This window comes from Sarcophilus harrisii, chromosome 4 (assembly GCF_902635505.1).
Source record: "Sarcophilus harrisii chromosome 4, mSarHar1.11, whole genome shotgun sequence".
NCBI lineage: Eukaryota > Metazoa > Chordata > Mammalia > Dasyuromorphia > Dasyuridae > Sarcophilus > Sarcophilus harrisii.
In genome coordinates this window covers 308457781-308480666 of record NC_045429.1, presented here as the reverse complement: position 1 = coordinate 308480666, position 22886 = coordinate 308457781, and the positions used below count along the sequence as shown (strand labels likewise).

Below are 22886 nucleotides of genomic sequence, written 5' to 3'. Positions count from 1 at the left end.
ATTTTCAAATGAAAAGTCAATTGATCAGTTCTGAGTAAAATTTAACATTAATTGTCATGAAACCAAGACTAAAAACTAGAAGGTCATTTTTTACTGTTTATTCCTTTTTGCATCAATGTGTCAATCAGTTCTATTATAGTGGACTAAAAGGACTAAGTAACAAGGAAAAGAGGAAGCAAGTCCTTATTCATAAATAAAACTTGTGTTTTTCCAAAATGTATGCAAGAATCACAATGAGCAACATCTTAAAGATGTTTAAGCTGAAGTGAAGATCTGAAGAGATTAAGACTGACCCCCAGAAAAGTACTTGTTGGTGAGAAGTCTCAGACCATGCAAAAATTTCCCAAGAATGGCTAATGAAAATTTCATTTTTTGAGTCACTGAAAACAAGACTAGAAAAAGCCCTAAGACTAAGAAAATAATACTATGATGTCCTTCAGGGAAAAAACTGAACAGATGTGTCCTAACCAGCATTTCCTCTTTGTGTATCTTTTTAAATGTTTTTACATGATTGCAACTGGATAGAATATGACTTAGACAAGGTCAGTCTGACTCATAATGGATAAGAGGTAACCTTCAGAAGCATAATGATGTTGATTATTATCCAAAAGTCTTAAAACAGATGACCAATTTCAATGCTGGCATAACTATGAAAGTTTACCTAAATAAAGTCAAGAAAAATGTCTTCCTGGATATGCAACCTACAGGCAAGAGCCTTGCTCTAAGGCACCTATTTCCATCAAGAGTTAAATGGATAAATTGTGGAAATCTCCTTGGTTTGTCTAGACAGTTTAAGTTTCTTCATTTCCCTATGCCAATATTTGACAAGAGAGAATACAGATAAATGGAGAAAATAAAATAAACTAGATAAGTTCACGTTAACATGCATATGACATGTTGGGGTGTGAACTGCAAATGAGCTGATGATCTGAATAACAGACTAATGGTATAAAAACTCCTTAGCACAGTCCAAAATGCAAGACTGTTAGGATGCCCTTTCTATATCACCTTTTATGGCAATCCCAACTATTGCCATATTATCACCTCTAAACAAATGACTCCCAGATCTATAAATGTCATCCTTATCTTTCTCCTGACTCCAGTCTGGCACCACCAACCAAGCGCTGATCATCACTACTTATGTTTCATAAGTACATATGGCTCAGCATGTCCAAAAATGGAACTTATTACATTTCTTCAAATGTCCATGCCCTGTACACAACATACAAAAGCAAAGTAACATAATCTTATGCTATTATTCTATCAAGCCAAGGAGTCTAGCTACTCACTACAACAACAACTTTCAGGAAGTATAAAGCACTGTGCTAAGTACTTTATAATTATTATCTTATTTGATCCTCACCATCACCCTGAGAGGTAAAGGTTAGTTACCATTATCCCCATTTTACAGTTCAAGAAACTAAGGCAAAAAAGTCACTGATTTGCCCAGAGTCTCACACCTAGCAAGTGTCTGAGGCCAAATGTCAACTTAGGGAGATGAATCTTTCTGACTCCAGCCCTGGGACTCTTTGCACTGCGCCATCTAACTGCCCCTACAAAAGCCCAACAAAACATATATGGTAGAAGAGTTGTGACTTTTTTTTTCTTTCTTAATGGGGAAGAAGAGGTATGAAAAAGACAAAAATAAATGCTTGTCATTTTTTAAAATTTTGCTAAAACACCAATTTCTTGTACCAAACTTTCCGATTTCTGCTAAGGCTACTATCATCCTTTTCAGTCCCCCTGCCTCACAGCCCCAAAGTTATGCTTGCCTCTTCCCCAACAAGTTCTGTCATGAAGGGCCAGGTGGCACAAGGGATAGACTACTGGGCCTAAGGTCAGAAAGTCACAAGTTCAAATCTGGCCTCAAACACTTACTAGCTGTATAACCTCGGGCAATTCACTGAAGCTTTATTTGCCTATTTCTTCAACTACAAAATGGACAATGATAGCATCTACCTTCCAAGGCTGTGGTAAGGACAAAATGAGATATCACAGAGCCTTTCGCACAATGCTTGGCATACCCACTCACATAGTACCTTATACTTCTCATCTATATTACATCACAGTCCCACTATTACGTCCTTCTCCAATACATGTTCCATATACCAACCAATTAATATCCTTAGAACACATGTTTCACCACATCAAAATCCTTCCCCTTATTTAAAAATCATCAGTGGTCCCGATAGTCTTTGAAATAAAATATAAACTATTCAATCTGCCACTTTCACAATGTGGCAGTTCTCATTTACCTTTTCCTTATTTCTTTCATATAACTCTGCTTCCCACCCCAGGCCCTGGGCTCGATTGGTGAACTTTCATCTAATTGACCTAGGTAGCCTTGTCACTCCTCTGGTTATCTTCAAATTATGTGTCCACCCTTTTTATCATTTTCATCCCAATGGAACCCTGGGATCAGGGTTCTAGTAGGTGGAACCTTCTCTTTTGCCCAAAACCAAGTCACCCCAACACTATCAGATAGCTTCAAATCCTTGGCCAACCTGTGCCCTCACCCCATCTTATCCTCCTGTATTCAACTCTAATCCCTTTTATTCAGGAAGTCCTCAAGTCTTGCTGGGAGTTTAACTTTTAACCATTTGTATAAATTAAGATTCCTCCATTAGAAGATTAGCTCCTTAAATGAAAGGACTGTCTTAGATTCTTTTTGAGAGTACATAATAAATGCATTTTTCTTTTACTCACTCATTTACAAAGTCTATGATCCAGAGAATATGAACTATTTAAGCTGTTACCCAAATCTGAAAATCTACAGGGTTGCTAGGTGACTTAGTAGATACAGCACCAGCCCTAGGGTCAGGAGGATCTGAGTTTAAATCCAACCTCAAACTCTTACTAGTGACCCTGGGTAACTCGCTTATCTCTTAACTGGCTCCAAAAAAAAAAAAAAAAAAAAAAAAAAAGGAAAAAGAAAGAAAATCTATCTCTGTGCCTTTAAAGAGGTAACCAGAAATGCACTCACTCATGCTGAGACTTCTTTCAAGGCTCAGTTTAGGTGCTTACTACATCCTCCATGTGGCCTTTCCAGGAACCTTTAGTTACTAACCTTTTCTCCCTCATAAAATGTCTTTGTTTTTATTTATTTACATATTGCATCCTAACCCTATCAAACATAAGCTGCTAAAGCACAGAACTTGTTTTACTTTTGTCTTTGGTTCCTCAGCAACCAGGAGAGAATTTCAGACTACATCCCATGATTTTTAGCAGTAACTTTAGTATCTAAATTCTGCTCTATTTAAGCTAATACTCAAATTAATTTGCATTCTCTGAATCCCCAAACAGCTGAAAGTATAGGAGAGGGTCAGGGAAGTGGTCTCAGGTTTAAAAACTGAATTAATTCATAACCTGAAAAAATAAAAGATCAGACAAAGCAGAAGACTGGAGAAGCTATGAACTCAACCTTACCACATGACAGATCTGATTGTTAAAACCAGGTGTCCCAAAGCTTCCCTCCCTGCTCTTTCCCCACCACTATACTAATTAGTTAATGGCTTCTGTGACTTACTATATCCTTATCCTCCTGGATTCTCAGTCCTATTCTTCCCATCCCTACTCCAGCGAATTTTGGAACCATAATAAAATAACACTACCAGTGATACTGAAAACAATATGTCAGTTTACTAATCTTGGACTCCATCATCATGCTGTTAATTTTCTAAATTAAAAAGCAGTCTTGCTCCAGTCTCCTTTATACATTGTCTCTCCTATTAAAATAAGTTTCTCAGGGCAGTTAGGTTGACGCAGTGGATAGAGCACCGCCCTGAAATCAGGAGGACCTGAGTTCAAATGTGACCTCAGACACTTAACACTTCCTAGCTGTGTGACCCTGGGCAAGTCACTTAACACTAATTGTCTCAGAAAAAAAAAGATTTAAGTTTCTTGATGTCAGAAAGTGTCTCCTTTTATATTTGTATCTTCAGCACTTAATACAGTGCTTATATGAATTAACATTTAATAAAATGTCTTTTCACTTGTTCATTTTCTAATCTTTAAGCCACTGAATAAGGAAAAATATATCTTCTTTATCACACTTATTGCCTCCTATGCTAATGGAGATTCAGATTTAAAAAGACTCTTGAGTCCCATGTACACTGAAATTTCTAAAATATTTCTTACCTCTTCTGGTTCTTGTTCCTCCTCCTGGCCAGGCTTGGATTTCTTTGGTTTAGAAGGGCCTCCAGGACTAGAAAGAGATTTTGGCAATTTGGCTGAAGATGGCACCAGATGTCTTGAAGGTATAGAGGAGCCTCCAAGACGCTGCCCGCCCCCAGAGAAAGGAACAAAAGAAGGAGATACTGATTCCTTGGAACTCAGCCTCATTTCATCATCCAACCGTTTAAGGCCCAGACAATCTATTTGGCTGATCCCTGAAGCAACTGCATCATCTGGTCGGCTCAAATCACCACTGCTTAGCTCACCAGAGCCCAAAGAAAGCAGAGAGTTGCTGGCAGCCTGATCAACAGAGATAGATGGGGCAAGGTTTCCTGAGAGTTTAATCTTGGGAACCACAGCCTCCTGCTTGTCAGGTGATTCACACATCTTCATGGAAAACCTGTTGGGAGAAAACCAACACAATAGTAAGCAATATTAGAAACAGGAAAAAAAAAAAATACCTTCTCATTGCCCCTAGGATTTCCTGAGTGTTACTTCCTAGCCCATAGTGATAAAGGGTAAATGGCTCCAAACAAAGCCTTTCTGATAGAATCAGCAAGTTAACCCAATTATCTTGACTGAACAACAGAGGGTTTGGTCTGTTTCCCTTTCTCTATAGTGCAATGAGCAAAAGTAAGCACCAATTCAATATCATGCACAAGTGAAATTAAGCCCCGCTCAGGATATAGAAAGCGCTTTAGATTGGGGATTTAAACCTAAACAAATTAGGAGGAGCTGATCTCAAACCCAACCAGCAGGCGGAGCCACAGGAACCAGCTTTCCAAAGAAACTGTCAGAACCAGGCTTCAAACAATTCAAACAAGTGAGATCACATATAAATAACTTGCATTTCCCCAATTAATACAATATCTATTCATTTGTACCCACAAAGAAACGAATAAAAGAAGATTCAGAAAGAGGCAGAAACAAGTAGGTCAACTTTGGAACAAAGAATGTTAAATTTGTTACATACTTTAAAAAAAAAAAAGCTTTATTTAATAGATTCATGGTTTCATATACAATCCTCTTGTTCCGCTCTTCTTTGTAAGTAGAAATATTCATGTGGGTTGATGTCTGTCAAACTCATGATAATACATTTTCAAAAAAAAAAAAAAAAAAAAAAAAAATTTGTACCCAAATAACATTGTAAAAAGCCTGAGCCAACATCTGCAACCATGGGAAACACATCTGGGCAACAGTTTTAGATAAACAGGCAAATGCAGTAATTACTGTGAGGATGCAATTTTTTTTTTTTTTGCCTTTGAACTCTTTTAAAACGCATTTTTCTGCTGTCTGAAACAAAACAAATTTACCACTATAAGTTCACCAAAAAAAAAAAAAAAAAGAGAGAGAGAGAGAGAGAGAGAGAGTCTCTGACAGGAAGACTAACTTCCTCCACCTAACCTGATGATGGCATTGCCTCCAGTTAAACCCAGTGACTTCAGTGTGGTCTTCTGTAAAGCAGCACTCCCAGTTATCTGAAAGGAGACAAAAATGGGGAACAGAATATACTTTTGTCCAAGATACTTAAAGGATAGCTAGTCAGATAATAAGCAACAGACAGTTGCTAAAAGAACTCTAGAAGAATCATACATTTAGGATTAAAAAGGATCTTAGAAACCACTAAATCTAGTCCTTTCATTTATTAATGACGAAACTAAGGCACAGAGCAACTAAATGACAGCTAGTAAGTTTATACAAGATAGGATTTAAACCTGGTTCTTGCTGACTCCAAGTCCAATGTCTTCTCCACTAAATCACACTACCTCTCTTCTACCTCCCTCTTAACTCAAAAAGCTCTCTAGTTTTGATTTCCCATCTTTCTAACTAGGGCCAAAGTCCTTTTTCCAATTCCCTTTATATCATGTGATACTTTTCCTCCCAAACTTTTGGCTTTCTCATAAATGAAATGGCAGAATGATATATTCCTAAGAAATCAAGAAATCTCAATATTCTAATGTCACATTTATCATTAACTAGTCATTTAACCTCTCTGCGCCACATTTCCGGATTCATAAAATGACTGGATTAGAGCTGACGATCTTTTAAGGTCTCTTCCATTTTATGACTGGATGATCTATAAATCAAAACTAGTTGGACTGAATGGAATAGATTAAAAAGGCAATTCTATAGCCAAAGTGACAACAGATTTGGAGAAATTCTCTAGTCAAGCTTGGGTGGGAAAAAACCTGGGGTGTTATTAGGGATTTAAAGCTGAATATGACACATGGAGAACAATAGGACTCTCTATCAAAACATTTTAGGAAAGAAATAAGAAACAAGTCAAGATCAATTACTGCTTTTCCAGCTGTAGTTAGCCCTTCACCACAAAAGGCTGACTCCCAACCCAAAAAAAAGGGTCAAGCTTTCAGACTTCTAAAAGGTCATATCCAAAATAACTCTGCAGAGTTCAATCATGAACCAAAAACCAAACCTAAAAATTATTTCAATTGATTAATGTTCTTTCTAATTTAAAAAAAAAAGTTACTAGTATATAGCCATCAAAATTATTGTTGGATTTTTTGGTTCGTTTTTTGTAGGAGCCAACTGGAGTTAAGTGACTTGCCCAAGGTCACATAGCTAGTAAATGCTAAATGTCTAAGGTCACATTTGAACTGTCCTCTTGATTCCAAGGCTGGTACTCTATCCCTTGTGCCATCTAGCTGTCATAAAATTATAGCTTTTTGCAGGCAATGTAATGGTTTTAGAGAAGTCTAGAGATTCAACAAAAAATTAACAGAAATAACTTCAGGAAAGTAGCAGAACAAAAAAAAAAAAAAATCAGCAAAAATCATCACTCTTTATATTTTATCAACAACACTTAGGAGGAAGAGAAAAGGGAAATTACATTAAAAATAATTACAGAATGTACATAATGTCTTGGAGTCCACTCACCAATATACTGCAAAAACTACATGATTACAACAATAGAACAAAATCTAAATAACAGAGAAACAGATCTAGATATTTAAAGAGAGACTACTTGCACATGGTTGGGTTCCACTAACATAATAAAAAATGTCACCTTAAGTTAACTTAAGTATCATACCAATCAAATCACCAAAGGGTTATTTTGTAGATCTAGAAAAATAATAAAATGTATCTGAAGAAACAAGGTCAATAATCTCAGAAAGAAATAATGAAAAAAAAAATGAAAGGGTGGGAGAAATACAATCTAGCATTAACCATACCTCAAACTACAGAGTTAGTCACACAAACATAAAGGTAAGTAAATATAGTAGCCTAATGTTTGATAAACACAAAGACACCAACTACAATATTAAGAATTCATGAACTGACAACAAATGCTGGCAAAACTATAAAACAGTCTGGCAGGCATTGAGTTTGTACCAACAACTCAGGTTATATATCATAAAGAGCTCCAACTAGAAGTGTGACCTAAATATAAAAGTTGGCATTATATACAAAATTAAAGGAGCAAAGGAAAAATGATACTTTCTGCAACTATGGCTAATGAAATGACCAAATAAGGGATAGAAAAAAAATAATTACAGAAAATAAAATGAGATAATGTTGATCATGTAAAATTAAAGAATTTTTATACAAACAAAACCAATGTAGTTAAAATTGTAAGGGAAACTGTTAACTGGAAATAAATCTTTGTAGTAAATTTCTTTGGTAAAAGTCTAATATCCACTATGTACAAGCAATAGATTCAGATATATAAGAATAAAAGCTATTCTTCAAAAGATAGTCAAAACATATGAAAAGGCAGTTATCAAAAGAGAACTATGATATATACAAAAATATTCAAATCACTAAAGAGAATTCCAAGTTAAGCAACTCTGAGGCTCCACACCTCATACCCATCAGATTAGCAAAAGTATCAAAAATGGAAAAATGACAACTGCTGGAAGGATTATGAGAAGATAGGCACACTTAATGCACAATTGGTGGATCTGAATTGGTCTAACATTTCTGAAAAGCAATTTGGAGCTGTGTCCAAAAAGTGACTAAACTGTCCATATTCTTTCATCTTTCAATATCACAACTAGATATGTACCCCAGGAATTAAAGATAGAATTAAATGTCCCAAACATACAAAAATATTTATAGCAAGTCTTTTTGTTATAGCAAAGAACAGGAAACCAGGGAGATGTCTATCAATTGTGGAATGGCCAAGTATAGGATGACAAATGAACTAATGCACTAATGATGCCAAAAAAGCATTAAAAAAAAAAACTCAGGAGCTCAGGAGGCACAAATAGTACATTTTAAAAATGAAAATTTTATGTAATGTAGTCTTAATTTCACAAACAATTATTTTTTTCTTCCTCTATGTATATGGAATTCTCTTTTTCTGTTCTTTTACATATACGAAAATAATCCACAGGTTGATTGATGTTTGTCAACTTCAAAATAACAATAAAAATGTCAAAAAAATTCAAAAATAATGAACATATATGAAGATTTTCATCAAGTAGTATTTACACAAATTAAACCAACTCATTTAAGAATATGCATAATTATTACTATGATACATGGTAATTAGGCATAAATAGTAAGCAGCTTCCACAAATGACTAATCAGTATTTTTTATACAACCAACCCAAATTTTAAGTCATCATCTTTTCCTTATTACTTGATCATAATCTAATCAGCATTAATGGGCACAGTTTGTCTTGATACAATATAGATTTAATCTTTGTCCAGTAAATACAAAGATCATTCCCCTCCCCACAAAGGTCTAGAGCTGTCTCTTAGTATTCTTTCCTATAACAAGTACCTACTGTTCCCTTTGAGTTACTCCTAAAGTAATCCTATTTCCCAGGTAAAGAAATTGGGGGGGGAGGGCAGTCTATGAGAACAGAAAATGGTTCCCTTAAGTGGGAGCTGAGAGGAGATCTGCTATTCATATATACAATAACTCCATTATACTCGCTCCTTTACTCCACCCCAAAATGAGCTCGAGCCTCATCCTGACCAACACTTGCTTTTCAGGGGACAAACTGTCTTTTATCTTCATTGGAACTATATAAAAATTAGGGAAGTGAGGGAGGAGAGGAACTGCTCACTAAAACTTGATTTGCCTACAAATCTTGAGTGGACAAAAGGGAACAATATAAACTGGTATAATGTATGATCACTTACTAGACAATAGGCCCTAGAAACAGCAAACACAACTGAAGTGAAGAATACCCAAATTAAAATCCAGCCTCATTTACCAGCTATGTAACTGTGGGCAAATCACTTAATCTATTTGCTTTTATCTATTAGCTGAGGATTTTATCTATACAATGAGAAGAATCATAGCCTTTACTTCCTAGGGATATTGCAAAAATAAAATGAAAAAATATGTGAAATATTTAACGTACCTTAAAGCATTATATACATGTTGGCTATTATTGTAAGATGGTTCATGAAAGAAGAAAAGATATTGAGAATGGATTCTGGATCCCTAACATTTAGTAGCTCTCAGATAGATGGAAGGAGAGAATTGATACTCAAGGCAATATTTCTGATAGAACTAAATCCCTCCTCTTCTTTCTGGGTATCTTAAGAGATGTAAGTCTGGTTTACTTTCAGGTCTGTCTTAAACCCTAATTGCTCATTTTTAGTCCATGTCATTTTCCTAAGTTGTAATAATCATGGATATTTTGGCTTGCTAATTCTCTTACCTTTCCTTCCAGAAAATTCTTCTGCCCTCCCTGAGGCATTTGGGATTAAGAGACTTGCCTGGCTCAACCAGCTAGGGAAGTGTTAAGTGTCTAAGGCCACATTTGAACTCAGGTCCTTCTGACTTCAGAATTGATGCTCTATCCACTGTGCTACCTAGCTACCCCCCAGAGTATTAAAAGTGAAAAAAATTAAATTCAGTTTCAAAGGAGTGTCTTCATGGGGCAAAGGGCTTTGAACACTCAATAATTGCTTAAGACTAATACTGAAGCCAATAGCCAAAGGCTACGTCCCCACTGCTTTAATTTAGCTGTTTTTAGGCAACGCAACCAATAGGTTTATCAGTAATCTTTCTAAGGACCGTCCTCAAAGAGCTTAAATACAGGAATCTTGAAATTCCTCAAAGAGCTTAAATACAGGAATCTGAAAGCTGTAACAGCTAGTTCAACACTTTAAAAAAAAAAAAAAAAAAAAAAAGGACCTTTCTAGGCAAAATAAGCCAAAAAAGGAAATGGGATAAATAGAATTGAAGAAGGGACCCCAAAACTCTAAAACTCTTTTTAGGAAAGATTCTCCTTGGACCCTGTGTCTGTGGGACCCCACAAGGAATACAAGATAAACAGCTTCATTCTGTTATTTAAGTGGGGTTGGTTCCATTCTGAGCTAAAGAATTCCAACCCTATTCAATTGAAGATTTTCTATTCAATTCCAGGTGGGGTTCTAGCTAGCTCAAGCTGAAACCCAGCTTTTGGATAAAAAGAGCCAACTTGGAACTCCACCCACTAGCCCAGCCCCCATGGAGCAGGACTCATTTGTAGCCAAAGCTCCCATTATAAAAAAGCCAATCTTAAACCCTCTTTTTGCAGAGGCCCTAACATGCTATATGCCATGCCAAGGAAACCTCTGCCTGCTGGAATAATATTCTCTTCCAGCACTACCCTCTCTTTATCTCCCTCACCTATTTCCCTAAAGAGACTCTATGCCCCTCTGTAGGGATTTCTCTAAACTTTACTTCTCTGTCAGGACTCCTCCACTACTTTCCGGACTTTGACATTAAGGAATTCAATCTTTCTGTTCATGCATAGCAAAGACTGACTTCCCAATGCCAATAATAAACCTCTTTTACCAATCTAGGTTTTCAGGTTTGTAAATTCCTTTATGAAGAATCTCTGCGCCTCTAGAAGAGAGGTTCCCAAAACTCCCTACCCATGTGCCGAATCCCAAGAAGGCACAGGGGAGCCAAACCTCTCCATTTGGTTCCCTGAACCCCAAACCTGCCACTAGACCTCATCATTTAATTCCCTGACTACCAGGAACCCTAACCGCATCATTTAGTTCCCTGACAACCCTAAATCTAAACCTCATCATATTTTGGTTCCCTGACCAAAGGGAACCCTAAAACCTAAACCTCATTAGGATCATTTCTGTATCATTTCAATTAGACTAATCAGAAAGTAGAACAGTTTATCCAAAAGTAAAGATTTACCAAAAATTCACTGAAGAGCAAGTAAAATTGTCTCAAGATTTTTTTTTTTCCTTGGAGGGGAGGGAGGTAAGGAAGTAGCACAAGGTTCTACTGATGAGGTTTAGATTTAGGGAACCAAAATGAAATTAGGGTTTCTGGTGGTCAGGGAGTTAAATGATAAGGTCTAGTGGCAGATTCGGGATTCAGGGAACCAAATGGAGAGGTTTGGTTCCCCTGCAACCCCTTGGGATTCGACGCAAGGGTAGGGAATTTTGGGGGACTCCCTTCTGGCGGTGCAGAGGTTCTCTGTAAAGGAATTTATAGATCCGAAAACCTAGATTAATAAAAGGTTTTATTATGGGGATTGGAAGGAAGGTTAAAGCCTGGTTAGGGAAATAGGTGAGGGTAAAGAGAGGATGGCACTGGAAAGAGTATTCCAATGGACAGAGGCCCTTGGCGTGCCAAGCATAAGGTTGGCATGTTTGGAACCTCTGCAAAGAGAGGATTTTAGTTTGTCTCTTTTATAATAGGGGGCTTTGGCTACAAGCTGAAGGGGGATCGTGGGTGGAGTCCCAAGTTGGCTCCTAGCTGGGTTTCAGCCTGAGCTGGAATTTGAATTGAATTCAATGAGTTTCAGGACTAGCTGACCTCACTCAGATAACAAGGAAACTGTTTGTCCCTGGGGCAAAGTCCCTCACTAAGGCTAAGTTGAAGGAGATTTTCTCCTTCAAGGATTTTCAGAGTTGCCAGGTCCCCTCTTCATTACATCTAATTTCACTTGAGCCACTGCTTTTAGCATCCTATTTGGGGACACATTAAGGAGCACTAGCCCCAGGGATGCAGAAAAGAAGCATGGAACAAGGCAAAATTCCTATGGATGAGGATGTGAACTATGAAAACTCCCCTTCTTCAGTCATATTAAAAAGGAGTAATTAAATTGAACAGTTCTGAGTGCTGCTGTGCAGAGATACAATGGCTTTTTGATTCTTTGGGAACAAGTTAATTTTTAGACATCCACCAGTCTTCTCATCAAAGCCCCAAGACTCTCTCTAGAAGTCTCTCCTGCACTAGTATACCAATATTCCACTCCTTAAGGATGTCATGATCATAGTAGTAGATAAAACCTCCAGATGGAAGGCTTCTAGAGAGAAGCTCATGAAATCCCGTATCTTCCATGAGCCTTTTGGAGATCAGATAGATTGATTACTTCCCCTTTCTCATGACATCTAAACACAAAAATTTCTCAGTTTACCCTCTGCTACTCTCCACCCATACCCCAAAACTTTTCATTTGAGCAGTCTATGACAGCTGCTTTACTTTAATTCATGTATTTAACATTTTCCTTCTAAGGCACATTTCTTATAAACATATCTGTGTCCATGTGCCTCTCAAATCATAAGATCAAAGTAAACAGAACAGATGATAAATATCTTTGTGCAATAGACAGCACAGAAACAATGTATATAAAAGCAGGAAATGTCAAACTATAGACAACTGTTCTGAACACAACTTGATTATCTCAATAGCAAAATAAGATTCAACAGTAGTCTATGAGAAAATCAGAGTTCTAGAGCTTTCACAAGTTCCTTCTGAGGGCCCAAGTTTGTGCATTTGTAAAGTAAGAGTTGGACTAGGTGATCTCTTTTAGTCCTTTTTACTTTTAACTATCCATAATTCATTCTCCCAGTCAAGATTCTCCTATTTGACCCGAATCAAGGAAATCTCTTCTCAGGTTAGCCTATAGGTATTTGTTAAGTGCTTATTAGATGTGCTAAGCATTGTGCTATAAGGGGAAATGGAAATGAGTCAGCTATGCATTTAAAACGATTTCTGGAAAACAAACCATATGTAAATAAATGGAGATTTTTCTCTCTTCAACCTCCACTCAAGGGCAGGAGCTCTGCTCAAGGTCAAAACAAACAGCAACAGGGACTTGGGGGTTGGGAGAGACCTATAGCTAAAGAAAGCACTCCTTAAGCATCAGTCTCAGAAAGAAAAGAGTTAGAAAGAAAAAAGAAGAGGGAAAAGGAGGGAGGAGCCAGTAGGAAGAAAAGCTAGGCTTTAAGAGCCAGGACTGTTGAACATCACACAAAAAACCTTCACACTGCAAAAGGTTTTGAAAGAGATCAAAACATGGTGCAAAGCAAATATTTATTAAAACAAAACCACTTTTGTGACTCTTGGGCTTTGAGAGACATTGAAAAAACAAACAGGGCATTGAGTGAGGTTTATAGGAGCAGCCGCCAGGGCAGTCTATGGTTATGTTCCAACGAAGCTTGAGCTGCTTCTTTCCCCCCACCCCCCTTTTTTCCATAAAACACATCAGGCTTTGAAAAGATCTAACTTCTCTCAGTCACACACTTTAAAGACAGGTTTGAAGGAGAGAGAATTTTCCAGGTCGGAAAGTGGCATTAAGTTTGTGTAGGGATTTAGGAGAGGTCACAGGGAAAGGGAAGCCAGAATTCTGAAGGGGGGGAGGGGGAGAGGAGGGAATAGAGGATGGGAGTTATTGAGCCAGAGAAAGCTGCTAACCTACCTCATCCCTCATGTAAACACAGACTGGAGTAGATTCACACAGCTGCTCCACACACTCCCTGTAAGGAGAGGAAAAGAAAACAGCTTAGGTTCTCTGAAGCTGATGTACAGAGAACACCCAGGTGCCAGTCACCATGACTCCTAGCTCACAGGACAGCTAGGAGGGAAGCAAATGAGATTCCCGCAGCACCCAAACTAGTCAATGTGGGAGGCATTACCCATGCCTTCAAAGCCTAAGAAGTGAGGGAATAAAGCTACCACACACACACCCACAATCAAAGCTGTATTCTTAAGATACAGGACACGCAGTTTTCTCTCATGCTCCTGGTTATAGCACTCATCCTTACTCAGACCAAATCTGGTATTGCCAACACTCAAATGAGAAACAGACTATTCCAATATGGAATACAACAGAAAGAACATTGGTCTAAAAATCTAGAAACTTGTGTTCTAATTTCTTCTTTACAATTAACTGTGGGACCTTTGTAAGTCAGGTAATTGTAAGTCAGGCTTAAAGAATTACATGTAAAATGAAAGGGTGGGCAAGAATGACAAAAGACAGATTTCTGAAGAAAAGAATTTTGCAATGACCCAAACTAAATAACCACTTTTTGTGTTACTATGCAAACAAAAACAATTCAAGATTATTAAGAACACACACACATACAGGGAGAACTGCTTCAATATAAAAACAAAGGAGAAAAATGTTCTAATAAAACAAAAGAGAATCCTAACCTATATCAGAAATATATAGAATAGAAAATATGACACAAGATAAAGGACCAATGAATAGCTCCAACTAAGTAACAAATAATATGTTCCTTACATAGGAGAGCACTGAATCCTCAAATGATCCAATTGCTTGTCCTTTAAAGGAATAATAATGTGGATCCACAATGCTAACTAATTAAAGGAAAAAGCTTCAGAAAAAAAAAGGTTTATAAAGTAAAGAGCTGGTTAAAAAGATGACAACTAAGAGTAGGATTTATATTTCTGAATCACTATTTAAAATACTAAAATAAAATGTTGTTGGACGAGCTATTCCAGCACTCTCCCTCCCCACCCCCAAAAAAGGCAGCAAATCACACAATATAAAGAAAACCAAGTAATCTCACAAAGGTAGATACCATAGAAAATAGCTACAATGTAGGAAAAATAACAGCAGCAGAGATACCTAGTAATTCACAGGAGAATAAAAAAAATGTAAGAAAGAGCTTTGCAATAAAATCCTAAAATGCTTAAGGAAAAAGTAAAAAGCACCTCAGAAACTTATTAATTGTGTGACACTGAGCAAGTTACTTAACTTTTGTTTGCTTTAATAAACTGCAAGAAGTCAATGGCAAACCACTTCAATATCTTTGTCAAGGAAACCTCATGGACCTTATAGTCAACAAGATCACAAAAAGTTGAACATGAATGAAAAATAACAAAGTGAGTGTCAAATCCACAGAAGAAGAAAATCTGACCAAAAAGGTATCACTAAAATTTAGTGGGATGGAACTCATGAACTGGAATATGGCTTAGTTTAAAAAAAAACAGGATTTTTGTTTGTTTGTTTTGGGTTCTTTTTTAAGGATGAGCTAAAATGGAATTATAGAACCAGAGAGGTAAAGCAATGGAGGCAAAATCTAAAGGGATTGTCACTGTTTTGCTGGATATAAACTGAAAAAATACATGAAGAGTTCAGGAAACAGATCATAAACTTCAACCCCAAAGCATGATGTAATAATGACCAAAGATAGCATCCAAAAATATTTCTTCATTTGCCTTGATGATCTTTATATAATTCAAAATGTAAAAAAATGAGAACTTTTATTCCAGACTCAATTATCAACACTAAGAAGGAACTGCTCAATAAAGTGGTAATTATGGAGACCCTGGGAGTATAAAACTTCTACACCTAGGAATTGATGAGAGAATTTGGAAAGGCAGCTTTTATAAGATTGAAAGGAAGAATAAATAGAATTTTACTCAACAGAAGAAGTCAGCCAAGAAGAGATGGGTAAAGAATGCTCAAGAATAAAATTCTGAAAACATAAAAACAATCCAAAGAGAAAAAAAGGGAATAAATCTGACAGGGAACTTAGCAATAAACCAGAATTTTTCAATAAAATGTACAGAAAATGGAAACAGAGGTGGGTAAAACATGGCATGATTTTACATGACTACCATTTATATTACTACCAATAGTAATCTTAGAATGGCGTAAGGCTAATAGTAACCCCACCCCCCTATCTCAAGCCAAGTCAAGCCAAAAAAAGGGGTGTTTTCTTCTTAGCTACACTAGGAAAAGAGATCAAAAAAAGCACAGAAGCACTTTTTGAATAGTACAAATAATGAATGATGGAGAAAAGACAGACCTACTCAACTTTTAGCTTCTATTTACCAACAATAACCTTTGGGTTAAAAAGATCTACAGAGAAATGGCTAAAAGTAAAGTGATAAATAAAAAGATATAATTAGAGTACTTAGTAAGTATTTGGCCGAATTAAAAATTATTTGCTGTCTCTACATTGTCAAATTTTTACAATATGTTGGTTAGTTTTACCAAACTTTCCCCCCATCTTATCTTTAATCAAAGGGATGGCTCAAATATAAATAATGTAACAACAAATAATCAATAGAAAAAAAATTGCTTAATTACGAGTTAAATCACACTCCAGGGTATTGAAAGAATAGGGATGTACCTACTACACCACTATCAGTGATTTTTTGGAGAAACATGGAGTGATTTTTTGGAGTTTTACTGAACAAGACAAAGGCAAGTTTTGAATCTGATTTTCAAAAAAAAAAAAAAAGCAGGGAAGAAAACAGAATATGCATTCCATGTGAGTGGAGTCAAGACAGCTATAAGAAAAAGACATTTTTACCTAACTCTCTCAATATAAGTCCTACATAATAACCTAGCTAGACTAAATTCTGATCAGGAAAGCCAAGAAAAATTCACAATGAATCATTTTCCCAGTCCAGGGCAGCTTAGGAAGACAGAGCAGTCTAAGAACTCTAAGGAGGAAGCTGCTCAGGAGTAGCAACACTGGCAGCAAGAACAGGACTAGGATCATTCCAGTGCCCAGGGACCAAAAGGAAACCAAATGGAGGAACAAAGCAGGAAGAAAGGGATTCCAGAGGACTCTTGAATTAGCACTAAGAGCAAGAATGAGTGTTAACTGGCAGTCATATTGATGAAGGGACCCCGAAACTCTCTGAAAACTCCTTCAAGGAGAAATTCTCCTTGAATCCTCCTCTGTGAGACCCACCCCAAGGAATCAAAATAAAGTGGTTATCTGGGTGGGACTAGTTGAAGTGTTCAATTCCAAGATTTTCTACCCCTACTGTTGGCTCAAAACCACTCCCAGTAAGTAGTCTCATCTAGACCTGGGGGCAGTGACAGCATTGAGGGAATCTCATTCGATTAAAACTTCATAGATTTCCTTATTAAAATGGCAACTTGGGGCTCAATCCTCACAGAGGACCTAATATGCCATCCCTGGCATAGCAGCCTCTGCCTGCTGGAATGATAATCTCTTTCAGCGCCACCCTCTCTTTATCTCTATCTCCCTCACCTATTTCCCTAATGAGACTTCATGCCTCTCTATTAGGATTTCTCTACTAGAAACTTTACTTCTCTGCCAGGATTTTGCCACTAGGGAATTCAGTCTTTCTATTCATGCATAGCAAAGTCTAACTTCTCAATGCCAATAATAAACTTCCTTTTATCAGTCTAACTTTTCGGGTTCATATTTACGAAGGACCTCTGCACCAATAGAAGGGGGGGGGTTCCTACAACTCCCCACCTTGCGCCAATCCTAAGGGGATTTAGGGGAGCTAAACCTCTTCATTTGGTCCCCTAAATCCTGATCCTGCCACTAACATAACCATTTAACTTCCTGACTACCAGAAACCCTAATATCTCCTCATTTTGTTTCCCTGAATCTAATCTCATCAATATTACCTATTATCCAATTCTGGGTAACAGATCCAGGGTGATGTAGCAACATCAACTGAACATGAGGCTCCAGGTGACTAGTAAGTACAAAAAAAAAAAAAAAAAATCCAGAAATTGAGTTGTGTGGAGTTATGAGCACAGAAATCTGAGCAGGAACTTTATTCTGACATTTAACATAGCATATAAGCCTGCAGTGGAAAAATCTGGAAACTGAAGAGATACCCAGCAATTAGGAAATCACTAAATAAGTTGTGTTATACGAATAATGATGGAATATTACTGTGCTACAAGAAATGATGAAGGAGATGGTTTTAGAAAGATCTGGAAGACTTATATGAACTGATACATATACAAGGAGAATGAAGAGAATAACATATACAGATTGGCAATTTTGTAAAAATAATTCATTGTACCAACAGGATGATTTCAGAAAGGCCTGGAGAGACTTACACGAACTGATGCTGAGTGAAATGAGCAGGACCAGGAGATCATTATATACGTCAACAACAATACTATATGATGACCAGTTCTGATGGACCTGGCCATCCTCAGCAACAAGATCAACCAAATCATTTCCAGTGGAGCAGTAATGAACTGAACCAGCTATGCCCAGAGAAAGAACTCTGGGAGATGACTAAAAACCATTACATTGAATTCCCAATCCCTATATTTATGCCCACCTGCATTTTTTATTTCCTTCACAAGCTAATTGTACAATATTTCAGAGTCTGATTCCTTTTGTACAGCAAAATAACGTTTTGGTCATGTATTATTATTATTATTGTGTATCTAATTTATATTTTAATGTACTTAACATCTACTGGTCATCCTGACATTTGGGGGAGGGGGTGGGGGGTAAGAGGTGAAAAATTGGAACAAGAGGTTTGGCAATTGTTAATGATGTAAAGTTACCCATGCATATATCCTGTAAATAAAAAGCTATTAAATTTTTAAAAAAATTCATTGTAAAAGACTTAGCATTTTTGATCAATACAATGATCCCTCAAAATTCCAAAAGACTCATGATGAAAACTGCTATCCACGGGGGCGGCTAGGTGATGCAGTAGATAGAGCATTGGCTCTGAAATCAGTTAGACCTGAGTTCAAATCTGACCTCAGACAAGAAATGCTTCCTATAACTGTGTGACCTTGGGCAAGTCACTGAATCCCAAATGCCTGGGGGTAAGGAGGAAGAAAGAAAAAACAAAAACAAAAACAAACAAAAACAAAAACAAAAAATGCTATCTACTTCCAGATAGAGAATTGATGGACTCTGAATGAAGTATATTTTTCCCCCTTTTTATTTTCACAACAAATGTTAATGTGGAAATATATTGTGTGTTACTTCATTTGTACAAGAGGTATTGTATTTTTTTTTTTTTTTTTTTTTTTTTTGCCTTCTCAATAGATGAGGAACAGAATAGAAGAAGGGAGAGAATTTGATTCTGAAAACTAAAATTTTTTTAAAGTACAATTTTTTTTAAAACATAAGAAAGAACTAAAAATGCTTTTTAAAACCAAATTAGAGGGATAGAAGAAGAAAATGGGAAAAGAAATGAGAGCTATCTATACAAGCTAAAAAGAGACACTTGCTAAAAGATGTACAAAGTCTTACTGAAATAAATAATGGCTTAAAATTTTAAATAGGCCTTATGGAAGCTAATGACTCCATGAAACATCATGAAATACTAAAACAAAGTCAAAATGCTGAAAAAAGAAAATATTAAATATCAAGTGGAAAAAACTGGAAAATAGACTGAGGTGAGATAATTTAAATATCACTAGACTACCTAAAGCCATAAAAGCATGAAGATATCATGTTTTTAGAAATCATAAAAGATAAATGCCAACATATTTTAGAACTAGACAGCAAAAAAGAAACTGAAAGAATACACTAGTCACTTCATGAAGAAAATTTCAAAATGAAAACTCCCAGGAATACTGTAGTAAAAATCCAAAATTTCTAAGTCAATGAAAGACTACTACAAGCAGTCAGAGAAAGAATTCAAATATCATAGAACCACAGTCAGGACTAGACAAGTTTTGGGAGGATTTTTTTGTCCGTTTGTTTTTGTAATAGCAGCTTTTTATTTTCAAAATATATGCAAAGATAGTTTTCAACATTCATTTTTGCAAAACTCTTTTTGTATTCCAAACTTTTCTCCCTCCCTTCTTTCACCCCGTGCCTAAGAAAGCAAGTAATGCAATATATGCTAAACATGTACAATTCTTCTATACATATTTCCACATTTATCAGGCTGCACAAGAAAAATCAGATCAAAAAGGGAAAAAAATGAGAAAGAAAACAAAAAACAAGCAAACAAAAAAAGGTGGAAAAACTGTGTTGGATCATACAAGTTTTAACAGCAAATACCATTAATGAAAAGAGGACTTGGAATAAATATTCCAGAAACCATGGGATCTAGGATTATAACCAATAATAACCTGCCCAGAAAAATAAAGGATAATAGTTCAGGAAGAAAAATGATTATTTAATGAAATAGAAAACTTTCAAGCATTCCTGGAAAAAAACAGAGCTAAACAGAAAATCTGACATTCAAACACAGGGCTCAAGAGAAACATAAATAGGTTTTTATATTTATATATATATATATATATATTTCATATTTATGAGTGAGAAACTATAAAGGATTTAAATGTGTACACTATTATATGGGGAGATGTGCTTGGGTATGATTCTACGTTTGCATAATTTCAAAAGAAGAATGGAAGAATGTAGAAGAGAAATGGAGTCGAAGAGGAGTTAAGAGAATGGAGGTGTAAGGAGGAGAGAATAAAGGGAAGCAGTAGTCAGAAGCATGACTCTTTACTATGGGAAATAAAAGGGAAAAAAGAAAAGAAAAAGTGTAAGAGCATAGGATAAAGGGAAATACACAACTAACAATCATAACTGTGAATAAATGTGAATGGGACAAACTCATCTGAAAAATGAAAAAAGATAGTCGAATGGATTCAAAATCAGAAACTAAAAATGTTGCTTATAAGAAACTTGAAATATAAAGTTACACTTTGTCTTATCTGTTATGCTTCACTTGAATTGAACAAGACAAAAATGGCAATCATGATCTTAAAAACAAAAAGCAAAAGCATAAATAGATATAATTAAAACTTTATTTTACCAAAAGATACCATACACAATGAATCATATGCTCAATTGAGCATAAATGTACTAATTGACATAGTATTTAAATTCTTAAAAGTTAATGAGTTACAGAAGGAAATAAACAGTAAAACTATCATAGAGAAGGTCCTCAATTCACCCCCTCACACCTAGATAATCTAAATATAAAATAAACAAGAAAAGAAATAAATAGAATCCTTTGAATAACAGATCAAAAATTAACTGAAAACTAAATAACATAATCTTGAAAAATAGGTGAGCAAAAGAACAAATCACAGAAACAATAATTTCATTAATGATAAAGACAAAATACTAAAATTTGTGAGATAAAGCCAAAGCAATTTTTAGAGGGGGGAAAAAAATCATTCTCTCTAAACACTTACATCAATAAAGGAGAAAAAGGTAAATAAGATCAATAAATCAGGCATGCAACTTAAAAATTTAAAAACTAACAAATTAAAAATCCTCAGTTAACCAAAAAAAAAATTACAAAATTGAAAGTAAAAAAAAAAAACCACTGAAGTAATAAATAAAACTAAATCTGGTTATTTGAAGAGAAAAAAAACAATAAAATAAATAAACCATTGGCTAATTTGATTTTTTAAAAATCAGTATAAAAAACGAGAAAGGTGAATTTATGATCCTTAAAGATGAAATAAAAATCAAGGGCTAAACTGTAAGCCAATAAAACCAACATTCTTAATGAAATGAATATTTTTACAAAAAGAGAAATTGATACTTTAAAAAAAAACTATCTTAGAAAAAATTAAATTAAACAAATCATAAATGAACTCCCTAAGGAAAAAGATCCAGAACCAGATGGATTGACAGGCAAAAATCTTCTACCAAACATTAAAAGAATTATATGTATCTTAGCAAGAAAATTACCAAATATTTTATGGTAGCTTTAGGTATTTTGATGAAAATTATGTGAAAAAACAAGTAAGGAAGGAAAATTACCAAATTCTTTCTTAGATACAAATATGGTCTTGATACCTAAACCAGGGAGAGTCAAAACAGAAAAAGAAAGCTAGCCCAAATTCTCTAATGAATATGCTACAAAAACTTAAAATACTAGCAAGAGTATAATAATGATATCACACACATCATATACTATGATCAGACTGTATTAATAGCAGGAATGAAGAGCTATGTCAATATTAGGAAAACCATAAGCATAACTGACCATACTGGCAACGAAATAACCAAAACCATAATTATTTCAATAGATGCAGAGTAAGCTTGGGAGAAAATAAAATACTCATTCCTATTAAAAACACTAGAAAACAAAGGAATAAATGGAGCTTTTCCTTAAAATGACAAGTGATATCTCTCTAAAACTAAAAGCAAGAATTATCTATCATGTGGATAAGCAGAAAGCCTTTCCAATTAGATCAGGGATGAAGCAAGTATGTCCATTATCACCATTGCTATTCAATATTTAATAAGAAATGCTAACTATAGAAATAAAACAAGAAAAAGAAAGAGGAATAAATGTAGGCAATGAGGAAACAACTATTACTCTTTGTAGATGACATGACAGTTTATTCAAAGAATCTTAGAGAGCCAAGTAAAAAGCTAACCAGCAAAATTGTAATATAAAATAAACCACACAAATCAACATTATCAACAAAACCTAACAGAAAGAGTTAAAAGACAAATTCCATTCAAAATAACTATTGATAATATAAAACATATGGGAGTTTACCTGCTAAAACACACATTAAGAACTGTATGAATACAAATAAAAAACATTTTTCATACAAATAAAGAAAAATCTAAATAAATCATGGGTAGGTGAATTCAATATCATAAAAGTGACAATATTACCTAAATTAATTTGCTCATTCATTGCCAAACCAATGAAATTACCAAATGACTACTTTACAGAGTTAGAAAAAAATAACCAATTTCATCTGTAGGAACAAAAGGTCAAGACTAGCAAGAAATTCAATGGAGAGACAGAGATAGAGACTAATATCAACAAA

At 35.5% G+C, this 22886-nt stretch overlaps 1 protein-coding gene across 2 annotated transcripts in view; it reads right to left on the bottom strand.

The window, feature by feature from the left end:
• Window positions 1-22886, bottom strand: part of ASPSCR1 (ASPSCR1 tether for SLC2A4, UBX domain containing) — a 153912-nt gene that overhangs the window by 88341 nt on the left and 42685 nt on the right. For both annotated transcript variants that reach the window (XM_012548607.3, XM_031965662.1), the window contains exons 5-7: window positions 13812-13869; window positions 5578-5651; window positions 4138-4573 (exon numbers count right to left, since the gene is read on the bottom strand). In XM_012548607.3, the coding sequence (XP_012404061.1) occupies window positions 4138-4573; window positions 5578-5651; window positions 13812-13869 (568 nt within the window). The remainder of the gene's footprint in view (window positions 1-4137; window positions 4574-5577; window positions 5652-13811; window positions 13870-22886) is intronic.